Source organism: Eulemur rufifrons, chromosome 15 (assembly GCF_041146395.1).
Source record: "Eulemur rufifrons isolate Redbay chromosome 15, OSU_ERuf_1, whole genome shotgun sequence".
Taxonomy (NCBI): Eukaryota; Metazoa; Chordata; class Mammalia; order Primates; family Lemuridae; genus Eulemur; species Eulemur rufifrons.
The window spans coordinates 59,082,880-59,095,006 of record NC_090997.1 but is presented as its reverse complement, the minus strand read 5'-3'; the positions used below and the strand labels follow the sequence as shown (position 1 = coordinate 59,095,006).

At 32.7% G+C, this 12,127-nt stretch overlaps 1 protein-coding gene across 4 annotated transcripts in view; it reads left to right on the top strand.

Moving 5' to 3' along the window:
- HACE1 (HECT domain and ankyrin repeat containing E3 ubiquitin protein ligase 1) overlaps window positions 1–12,127 on the top strand; it is a 92,563-nt gene that overhangs the window by 59,635 nt on the left and 20,801 nt on the right. For all 4 annotated transcript variants that reach the window (XM_069489191.1, XM_069489190.1, XM_069489189.1 and 1 more), the window contains 5 exons: window positions 2,021–2,132; window positions 2,228–2,325; window positions 2,505–2,592; window positions 6,235–6,384; window positions 6,898–7,094. In XM_069489191.1, coding sequence (XP_069345292.1) covers window positions 2,021–2,132; window positions 2,228–2,325; window positions 2,505–2,592; window positions 6,235–6,384; window positions 6,898–7,094 — 645 coding nt within the window. The remainder of the gene's footprint in view (window positions 1–2,020; window positions 2,133–2,227; window positions 2,326–2,504; window positions 2,593–6,234; window positions 6,385–6,897; window positions 7,095–12,127) is intronic.

Here is a 12,127-nt window from a genome sequence, read left to right as displayed (position 1 = left end):
AAAAATGAAGTATTTAATTTATATGCACTGTAGTGCATATATAATAATATATAATAACAGTAGTGCTTTATTCAAAGTGTGGAAGACTGTTAGAAGTATGGAAAAAATTACACTTAACTTTTAAAAGGGGAATATTTATTCTTACTGAAAGAGCAGATATTAAAAGGCAGAATGTGTTCATCTCTTACCAGTTATCTTAATTAATATTTTTATTAAGAATTAATGAAAAGTGATATTTAAGTCTTTTAAAGCAAAATTTATATTCAGTTTAACTTAGGTGAAGAAATTTATTGATGTCCTAAAAACTACCTGAAAGATAACTTTTTTGTGACGTTGGATAGTATTGGTCATATTTATCTCTTGAAACTTACTTTTGTGGCATTGCACTACCCTGGTTCTCCTTTTACTTTCTGGCTGTATGTATCATTTGCCAAGCAATTTCTTACTCGTGACCTGTGATCATAAATTTCTTAATTCTTGGTGTTTGTTCTCTATATCTTTAATTTCATGAATAAGGGACCTTATCCTGTCTCTAACTTCAACTTTGTTCATGGCTCTATTTCCAGTGTCTCAGCTGCAACATAGTCCAGTATTTATTTCCAAGTCCCTAAGAGTTACACACCACAATAACTTTAAGTTCAGGATATATAAAACCTTATTCATTATCATTCTACTAATAATCTCCTAAGAGAGTGAGGATTAAGTTGTGGGGAGGTTTTTTTTCCTCTGAGTTATTTCTGTTAATAAATTCCATTTCTAGAGAGCTTCTCTTTTAATGTTTATTCAAAGGAGTAACATCTCTTAGATTTACTTCATCGTTCCTCTTTCCTACCAAGACCAGGACCTTATCATCTAATACCTATTATTGCAATGGCTGCTTGGACGGTCTCCCTTTATACTGGAGCCAAACTCATTTTAATTCCTATATTTATCATGTTACTCCTCTGACCAAATAACCACAATGGCCTCTGTATCTATTACTTGTTTCTCAGGATCCATAATTGTGTGCTCAGATTACTTATATAAACATATTTTTTTAACACATGAAGGTACAGCTCCGGTTATGCCAGTATGCCTTCACTAGATCTTCCAGGAGACACAGTTCCTCCTTCTGTGCCATTATCCTTGTCTCCTTTAACCTGATATGCCCTCTTTCCTCCCTGCTTGAGCAAGTCCTACTGAGCTTTAAAGTCCTAGCTCAAATCGTTTCCCCATGAAGCCTTTGTACTACACTTATCTGCATAGTTCTAATTTCTTAGTAAATCTATAGTTCATACTTTACTGTTTAGAATTTGGTATTTTATATATATTGTATTCTATGTTAGTCTTATCTCTTTAACTGTAATAAATAGGTTTTAGCAAGGAAATTGAGACATTTTTACTGCTTTGACATTACTTGAAGTGTTGGTACATACTAGGCACTTTCTGATTATTAATCAATAATACTTTCTGAGTAATCATAAAAATTGAGATCACTTGCAGTTTGCTTACCTGGCAGATGAACAAAAGGTAGAGACTTTTTTACTGTTGAAGAGATCTTACTCTTCAAGAAGGGAAAAGGGTAACAAATTCCGTGATATTTGCTACATATATTCCAAAGGATAGAAGTAAGAATTAAGTTAGGTGTAAAAGATTATTTTCATGAAAAATTAAATGGAACATGCAACATAATTTTTTGGGGTGTTTGACAGTTCATTTTTATAAGCCTTGGATTTGAAAGAAATTGAGAGTAAATATATTCAATTACGTATCTAAGTTCTGAGATGTACCCTAACTGATCAAGGCTTTTCTGTTAAAAATGTAGGAGTTTTAAAAAATACATTCTCTAGATAGTCAAAGTATTTCAACTAAGATATGCCTTTTTGTGACTAGTTATTAAAATGTTAAAACATCTAATAACTACTTATAAATAAAGGTCTAAGAATGATTATTTGTAGAAAGGACATTTAGCATGCTAATAAAGCTGGTAATTAGGTAACTGAAATACTGCTAACATATTTTACTGTTATTTTTGGGCTAGCCATTTAAAGATCGCTGTGAATGGTTCTATGAACATTTGCATTCAGGACAACCAGATTCAGACATGGTACATAGGCCAGTGAATGAAAATGATATCCTGCTTGTTCATAGAGGTATGTTTAACAAACAAACATACATGTGTGTGAGGCACAAAGTACTTGTTATTGTAAATTTTAATATGTAAAATTAACCAATGCTACATATTTAGATTCTATTTTTAGGAGTAGCTGTGAAGTTGTATCAAAAGCAAATTGTGCAAAGCTAAAGCAAGGGATTGCTGTACGATTCCATGGAGAAGAAGGCATGGTGGGTATAAAAATAAGTGATGTAGAAATCACTGTATATAATAGATTGAATTGTACTTGAATAAAGTTTAATACTTAGTTAATAAGGGAAGATATTTAATGTGATTTTAATTTTGTTATTCAAAAAAAAATTTCCCACTATGTTTCTGTTGATGCTTAATTTTATTTTCTTGAACTCAGGGTCAAGGTGTTGTGCGTGAGTGGTTTGATATTCTGTCTAATGAGATAGTCAATCCTGATTATGCATTGTTTACCCAGTCAGCTGATGGTAAGTTGTATGGTTTAGATGACTTTTTCTGTGACTTGTCACATTTTTCAAACTACTTGAGTACATTTTATCTTTGATTTCCATAGTAGCCCTGTAAGCTAGGTGGGATATTCCCATTCTTATAGAAGAGAAAACTGAAATTCAGAGTTAATGTCTGCATTCACACAGTTATTGAGTGGTAAAATCTTAAGTGGAACCTAACTCATTCTAGAAATTTTTCCTCTAAACAGTTGGTTTCCAAATGCTTGTCTCAACCACTAATGCTGGCCCTGGGGAAGTTCTCATTAGTCTTTTGTAAAATAAAACTAAGTTTATTCAATTTAAGGATTGTCCTTTAGTCTACTTTTTTTTTTTTAGCTAAAATTCCCTTTCATAAAATAATGGTGCTTGTAGATGGACTTAAAAAAGTAAAAAGTTCTTATTTGGAAAAAATAAAAATTTGCTAACCCTACTTGAGTTTCCAAGTTTTAAAATTTATTGGTCATAAAAACCAAAGTCTAGATAGAAATCATGATGTAAAATCTTGACTCATAATCTATTTATGTATACTTTATGTAAACTTTATTTTCAGTCATTTTAAGAGACTGGTGACTAAAAAGCTCTTATTTAACCATAAAATATAATGAACTCTCTTTGTTGAAATGGTGCTTGTGACCTATTGAGTTGTAACTTGATATTGTAGACTAAATGGAAATGGTTACACTCATTTGTGTGAGGTATATTTGAGAGCTCTCTCACTTAATAAAGGCATATTTGAAGTGAAGATGGGATTTCAGTTTTCAAATGCTTTGTACAGTTGCTTGTTTTTCCTGAAGATCTTTTCTTTCCCCAGTGTTTACATTTTTTTAGAAGGAGAGAATCTCTCATTAATTGCAGCTTGTGATTGCTTTCAACCAAACTAGCAGGAAGTCCCCATTTAATAAGAGGGATGACTGTAGGGGAGGCAAGCAGGGGTGGGCTGCAGTGAAGCAAGGAGCTACAGGCCTTCATGGACTTCTTGGACACACCTTGAGTATTTGAAATTAGGAATATGGGACTGCCTACTTTAACTCTGTAAACTTTGGTTGTTTACTCTGACATTAATTTGGTGTGTTTGTGAATCAGTTCGATGAAGCACCAAGTTTAATTATTTTGGCCTAATCTTTAAAGCTAGTTTTAGCATTATGTTTTAGACTGACTTCTTTTCTTTGTACTCCCTTATTCTGAGTGTATTTAATTTGATATCTGAAAAAAGATTTGGTGCGGAATTATTAGTAGAGGTACTTCTTTACTACTACAGATTTACAGCAGAGCAAATGTTAAAACACATAGACTATGAAAATTTTTATTTGTCCTTCTCGTAAGCCATATAAGTCTTCTCTTTGGAATCATAGTATTAATAAATTAAAATCTAGGTAAAATATTTTCTTGTTCTTATGTTTAGTTGACATGAAGGGGAATTACATTTTAAAAATTAAGAATTTCTAAATGTGGGAGATGTTTGGGTAGAACTAATGTCTATAATGATTTTTTAAAAACTTGTTTCCTAATCAAATTAAGATGTTTTCTATAGAGAAGTAAGGTAATATGGCGATTAAGAGGTTTGGCCTTTGGTGTTACACTGGGTATAAATCCTGGCTCTGCCACTCTTTTAGTATGATCTTGGGCCAGTAAACTTAAATTTTCTGAACCTCAGTTTCCTCATTTGAAAATGGTAATAATTATCTGTGTTTTATAATGTTGTAAGAATACAGTTAGCTGATATGTGAAAATGCTTAGCCCAGATGCATATTAGATGCTGTTATTATTATTCTGCAAAAATGATAATCTTTTGTGCAGTATGACTTTTCTGAGGTCACGAAAATAGCTAGGAGGGTCACAGCTATGCGTATTTTGAACTTAAAATTTAACATAAATGTTATATTCTGTTTTAACTAGTTGTTAAGTTAAAAACTATTATTCTTTACCTGAAGATTTTTTCCATTCATTTCCTTTTTTTCTTTTAATTTCTTCTTATCTGTTCCTTTTAAGAACCCAGATTTCTCAGAAAGTACTTAGATAGAAAAGGAATTATACACAGAGCTAGGCGAGGAAAGTAGTCATCCAAAATCTTTGTTGGTTCATCATTAGCCCCAAGAATTCACTTTTTAACAGGTAAAGAATATTTGTGGTTATCAGAATATTATATTTTTCAAATTATGGTTATGTTTGTCTTTGAAATCTTTCTTCATCTCTCCAAGCTTTGCTTTGGCTTTTAATATCCAGTCTTGCCTCATGTCAGGGAATTTTCTCAGAAGGTACTTAACAGAGAATGACTAGCATCATATAGCTCATTTAGATCGTTCAGCCATAAGCTTCCAAATTTGTACCTTGTATCTAAATAAACTGGTCACAGCAATTTAATCTGTTGTCAAAACCAATAAATCAAAGACCAATGAAACATGAAGTGAATTATTGTCAAAATATGTTTACTAAATGACCAACATTTTATTTTCTAATACTTTTCTACTTTTTCTTTATTTTTCTTTGATGCTATCTCATTAGGTTTATCAGTTATTCTTTATTTTAGCCCGGGTGCCTAGAATAGTAGTACATAGACTGAGCTCATTATATATTTATAGAATGAATAAGTGAGTTAGTGGTCATCACAGAAAAATAGGGAAGGAGAGTTAAAGTCGAGGTCGTGGCATTAGGTTTTTCCATTGAACTAGGTTTTTTGAGACACTTTTTATTGTGGTAAAATATACATAACATAAAATTTACCATTTAAATAATTTGGAAGTGTACAATTCATTGACATTAAGTACATTGATGGTGTTGTGCAGCCATCACCACTGTCTATTTTCAGAACTTTTTTATCACCCCAGGCAGAAACTCTGTACCCATGAAGCAGTATCTCTAAATTCTCCCTTTCCTCAGCCTGTGGTGACTACTAATCTGCTTTGTATCTCTATAAATTTGCCTATTCTAGATACTTCATAAAAGTACATTCATATTCCATTGCACTAATTTTGACAGTATCAATAACTATCATCCTTTCCGTTTTTACTTTCACCTCAGTGGTAATTATTTAAATTTGATTATTTGTGATTAGGAAGAATTGGTTGACTTGTGGACTTCAGAAGTAATTTTCTGATCATTATTAACATGCATCAAGTTCATTAACTAGGTCTATCACTTAAGAACGGTTGTACATTTAAGATTTTTAGTTATTCTCTTAGTGTTCTATTCCTAAAGAAACAAAAACTAGGGAATACCTACTACACTGAGCACACACAGAGGGGAACAGTCTGCCCTAGCTCACTGCCTAGTAGTTACTGCCACACTGCTTAGCAAAACGTGTGTGTGTATGTGTATGATCTTTTACTATATTATTTCCAGGGTCTCTCTGATGATCTCCCAACTACTTTCAGTATTCTAAAATTTTCTCTTTGCACGTAGACTTGCCATGATAAGTGTAAGTGAATTAATGATTATCTTCTGTACCTGGCAATTCTACTGCCTGTTAAATATTCCACAAAAACATTCCTCTGGAAGTTTATAATAATGTAACTTTAGCTTTGCTGAAGTTGTATGTGACTTAGTTCATCTGCATTGAAATAATCTCTCTTCTGTATATTGATTCTTAAAAATAAATTACTTATTTATAATTTATTTCAATAGGAACAACTTTTCAGCCTAATAGCAACTCCTATGTAAATCCCGATCACTTGAACTATTTCCGGTTTGCTGGGCAGATTTTGGGATTAGCTTTGAACCATAGGCAGCTGGTCAATATTTACTTCACACGATCATTCTACAAGCACATTCTTGGTATGGCTCTATTATTATTCCTATAGATATTTATTTACATTATTTATCTTACAGTTTTTAGGGAAAACTAAGGAGATAAGCGTTTGCATTTTGGATGAGATAATTTTTATTTTGATTGAAGACCATTTGTTTGTGTAAGATATTTTGGGGACTTGAGGGGGAGAAGAATGACTTTTTTAAAAACAGTCTTCGCTAACAAAGTTTTTTTCATTTTAATATGTATATGTTTATGCTAAGAATGCATTTTAATATGAATATACTTAAGATAATTGGTACTTTTGAAGTTTATAATAACTTCCTGAATAGCTTTTTTAAAGAAAAATTACATTGTAAAAATGTGGAAGAAACACAGGCTAATTTAACAGACTTCCAAATTCAGTAATCCATGCTGTGAATTGGGTTATATTTTGCAGTTTTTCAGAGTATCTGTAGAGGGCAGTATTTTACCATTAAACAGATAAGGAAAGGCAGAAACATTTAAACTATAACTGGCTGTGTGTTTGCATTTTTTAGGTATTCCTGTAAATTACCAAGATGTGGCATCCATTGATCCAGAATATGCCAAAAATTTGCAATGGATTTTAGATAATGATATTAGTGATCTAGGTCTAGAACTAACTTTTTCTGTTGAGACTGATGTGTTTGGAGCAATGGAAGAGGTGCCTTTGAAACCTGGAGGTGGAAGTATTCTTGTGACACAAAATAACAAAGTGAGTATTCAGATTTTTACCTTAGCCATTGTTTGTAACTTGGCTTTAATAGTTTGCTCATTACTCTTAAGTTCTTCTGGCATTTGCTAGAAAAACCTTTACTATTGTAGTTTCATAACAGATAAAACATTTAAATTAACAAGACCATCAAAAATCCAACTTTGATTAGAAAAGATCATTCAATATTGTGCTAGCTATCCTGAGGCAGTTCCTGAAAAAGTCTGAAGCATAGTTCAGTTGATTGTGTAAATTTGGCATCTGCATTTTGAAAAATTTGATTAGAAATATAAGCTTAAATCAAGGTAATGTTAGTGAAAATTGCTATTTCATGCTTTAAAAGCGTGACATTAAAGAGTTCTAATACAGAAAAGAAGAAATGCTAATGTTTAAGCTTTGTACATGCTTTTAGGATCCAGTAAATCTATCGGACCTTTTCATTATTTTTTTTAATCTTTATGACTTGATTACTTTTATTTGCTATTATATCTGCCATGTTTGTAAATATTATTTTTAGATCTTGGCATATGTTTTAAATTTTACTGTTGAAAGTCATAGTGTGACTTTACTATATAATACAGTTTTATGTTTTGATATGTAGGATATTTGGATTCAGAAAATCTGGTATGAATTCTAGCTTTGCTTTTGAGTAGCAACTTCTGGTTAAACAAGACTAAAACCTTTTTCCCTTCCTTTAGTTGGATTATAATTCCAAAGCACCTTCAGAATCAACTAACTATTAATGTAAGAAACACTGTCCATTGAACCATTTTGTAGACTACAGATTTAGTAAAATATGAATTATTTTAAAAAGAGTCATTGTTTTAGCAACTCTTTGAACTCACTTTTCTATTATGTAGAATTGGGATAATAATACCTCCTATACAGAATTAATTGTTATTAGCATTTGTAAAATGAAAAACACAGCACAAAAGTTAGTTGTTATTGGATGGTATTCTATAAAAATAGGCCCTTTGTTTCATATACATAAAGAGAATTGGAAACCTATATTAAGCTACATAATTTTACTTTTTGAAACTTAATAGATACTATATGTATACAAAACAAGAAATTTGATTATCAGGAATAAAATCAGGAACTAAGTTTTTACACATTTATACTTAGAAATTTTTTATTCTACCCTCTCATTTTACACGAGGACACTGAAGTCAAAAACTTAATGGCGAGCTGGGGCCAAAACCCAAGTTACCTAATTTCAAGTCTAATATTCTTCATACTACATGCAAAATTAATTATGTCAAGGAAGAACTTACTAGATCTTTAATGAGTCATGTTAAGTTGTAGACTAGGTTAAAATAGTAAAATGCATAAATTAATTTTTAAATCTATATGAACTTGCCAGTGGATGAAATATTTTTAAACCTTTAATTGTTAGATTGTCCTCCTTGTAGTGCAGTTATTATTTTATTTTACACTGGAGACCTACCCTCAGTTAAGGGTAATGAAGTCATAGAATCTTTGTTAAGCAAATGATTGCTTTTGGTGAGAAAACTATAACATGATTCTTATGTGTGAATGCTATATCTGGTGAATAGATTTGTCACTCCTCTGAGATATATTTTATATGTCAGTGTGGAAGGATCCATTAACACTTGTATAAAATATAGCTATATTTATACTTCTATTTCCTAGCAGCCCCCCTCTTGCTATGACATGATTTTTGCTTAGATTTTTAAAATACTTACTAGTTTTTTTTGCATTTGTGTTTTTTATTGAAATCTAGAAAGAAAGAAAATAATAATAAAAAATAAGAATATGCTCACATTGAGTATATGCCCTTCGTTGTGAGTCTCATCTGAGACTAGAAGAATATTGTGCTATTAAAGAACTTGAAACTTTTGTTTCTAAGCTTAATACATTTTTATTTAGCTAATTGCTTGGTTGATTACAGGCTAACTTTTTTAAATGATTATGATTGATAATATCAGGATCTTATAAATATATTAACAGTTCTCAGCTTTCATTTTTTGATGTAAACATTTCTCACAATAAATTGACCCTCTTCACCTTCTAATGTTACCAATAAGAGTCAGGTGTGGTAATTATAGATCAAATTATTGATGTTTAAATATTTAATATTTAATAAGCAACCTGATTCATATAAAACTTTAAAAAAATTTTAGAAATGTGTCACATTTTAAATTGATCACTTGCCTTAAAACTGTTGAAGTATTCAATTTGTAGAATGTTAATTTAAAATATTTCTTAGAAATTTTTTTTTAACTTACACATTTTGTCGTGAACTTTCTGTTACTTTAGAGTCAGCCTTTTACGTATTTATCTTTATAGGCATAGAGTTGTAATTGTCATGTTTAGAGTTCATCTTTATGATTTTAAGCATATTGAAACTTAAATGACTTGTTAGAGAGCGTCTATGTAAGCTGATCTCCACATGGGGGAGTCATTTATTTCTAAGTTTTATTAAAAAAGACTTTAGTATATGTAGTGAAGCTAAACAGATTAAAACAACTTTTGTTTAAAAAGCAGTATGTTAAATAAATACGAGTAATATAGGCAGAATATAAATTAGTTCCACATTTGAAATATAGTGCTCTTTTAAATTTAATTTTATATCTGTCAGTGATTTGTTCTAAAACCTAGGAGAAAAACATCATGATTTCAGTTTTAAAAATGGCTGAATTACCAAGACCTGAAAATTTAACATTTAAAGTGTTTTTCATCTTTTTAAAGTTCTGCTTTCACTATTTATTCTTGACCAAAAGCTGAAATTGTAGAATCATAAATTCTTGTGTTAGATGTGGCCTTTTTTGCTCATATCCTTAGTTCTAGCTTTTAGCATTGAATGGTAAGCTACATGGATTTTAAATGTTAGCATTACATTTAAATACTAATCATAAAGTTCATCCAGCCTGGGAGAAAAAAAAAAAAATAGGAGTGGGATGGGGCAGGATATCAGGGAATGGAGGAGGTGGCATGAAATTTGAATTATAGAGATGTATTAAGTAGTGAGATATAGGAATAAGGAAGGGAAGAAGGAATTGTTCTGGGCTCACAGTAAGGCACAGAGGTGACACAGCATGGCATGTATGGGAAACCACAAGTAGAGCAGAGCTGTAGAGCTTAGCTTAGATTGCAAAGTAAGCAAGTAGAAAAAGATGAAATAGGGGAGGTAGACAGGAGCCAAATCCTGAAAAACTTTGCATCTATAGTTAGGAATTTGAAAATTATCTGAAGGTTGTAGGGGTGATTGCATATGTTAAAAAGAGGAGTGACTTGATCAAATTTCTGTTTTTAAAAAAAACCAAAGAAACAAACTCAGCTTGGAGAATGAAGAATGGGTTGAAATAGGGCAATACTGGAGTCAGGGCAACTGATAGGCTGTGGCATTGGTCTTGGGGAGCACACATGAGGAATTATGTAAGGCAATGTAGTGAGGATGAAAAAAGTGGGGTAGCTTTTAAGCTTTGGAGGATGTAGAATTTATAGAACTTGGTAAATAATTGTCAAGGGAGATGAGAAAGAAAAGGACTCAGGATGACTGCCTGAGTGTATTGAGCCACCTAATGACTAGTAGTGTTGTCACCCTCCTCTTTGTTGACCTCATTACCATTAGTTCTGTTTTCTAGTGATAATAACAACTACCGCCTGTTGAGTACTTTGTGTGTGCTTCATGTATTTGAACCATGTTCTTTGTGCATTTCTCATTTACTATATCAGCATTTTGAGATAGTTATTTCTCTTTATTCAGTGTGGAAACAGCCTTATTATTAAAACATCTGACATTTATTAGGTTCTTACAAGGTAAGAATGTTTTCTTCACTTCATTTTGATATGGTTAAATGTTTATTGATAGTTTCAGTTGATTATTTCACATAATAAAATACATTTTTGATGAGCATATAAGCACAAAATATAGGTTTATAGCTATAGATTATTGACTTAAAGTAAATTCCTTATTTGCATTTTCAGAAAAGTCTATAGGTTGAGCATCCCTAATTGAAAAATCCAAAATGCTCCAAAGTCTGGAACTTTTGAAGCACTAACATGATGCCACAAGTGGCAAATTCCACACCTGAATTTATGTGATGGGTTGCAGTCAAAACACAGGCTTTCAACACACAGTTTATTCAGCATCCCCGAGGGAAAAAATACCTTCTCAGTCCCCTTCACCTGCAGTATGTCATTTCCCACACAAGCCCAGATTTCCCCCCACAGGCATGCCCATGAAGGATAATAAGATGGTACATGTGCAGGTCTGATATGTCAACAGCAGGTTTCCCACAGTGCCACACAAGGGGCCAAGACCTACGTGGATTACTCACTGTCTTTTTTTTTCAAATTTTTATATATATATTTTTTTGTTTATTCATTTTATTTATTTATTTATTTTTTGAGATAGGGTCTTGCTCCGTTGCCCAGGCTGGAGTGTAGTGGTATGATCATAGCCTTGCAGCCTTCGACTCCTGGGCTCAAGCGATCCTCCTGCCTCAGCCTCCTGAGTAGCTAGGAATACAGCATGCGCCACTGCACCTGGCTAATTTTTAAAATTTTGTAGAGACTGGCCGGGCGCGGTGGCTCACGCCTGTAATCCTAGCACTCTGGGAGGCCAAGGTGGGCGGATCGTTTGAGCTCAGGAGTTCGAGACCAGCCTGAGCAAGAGCGAGACCCCATCTCTACTAAAAAAATAGAAAGAAATTATATGGACAGCTAAAACTATATATAGAAAAAATTAGCCGGGCATGGTGGCGCATGCCTGTAGTCCCAGCTACTCGGGAGGCTGAGACAGGAGGATCCCTTGAGCTCAGGAGTTTGAGGTTGCTGTGAGCTAGGCTGACGCCACGGCACTCACTCTAGTCTGGGCAACAGAGAGAGACTCTGTCTCAAAAAAAAATTTTGTAGAGACTGAGTCTTCCTATGTTGCCCAGGGTGGTCTTGAACTCCTGACCTTAAGGGATCTTCTCACCTTGGCCTTCCAACGTCAGACTGCACCCAACCTCACTGTGTCTATTAGCTTATTGTCTGTACTGGGGTATAAAGATAATTGATGGGAATGT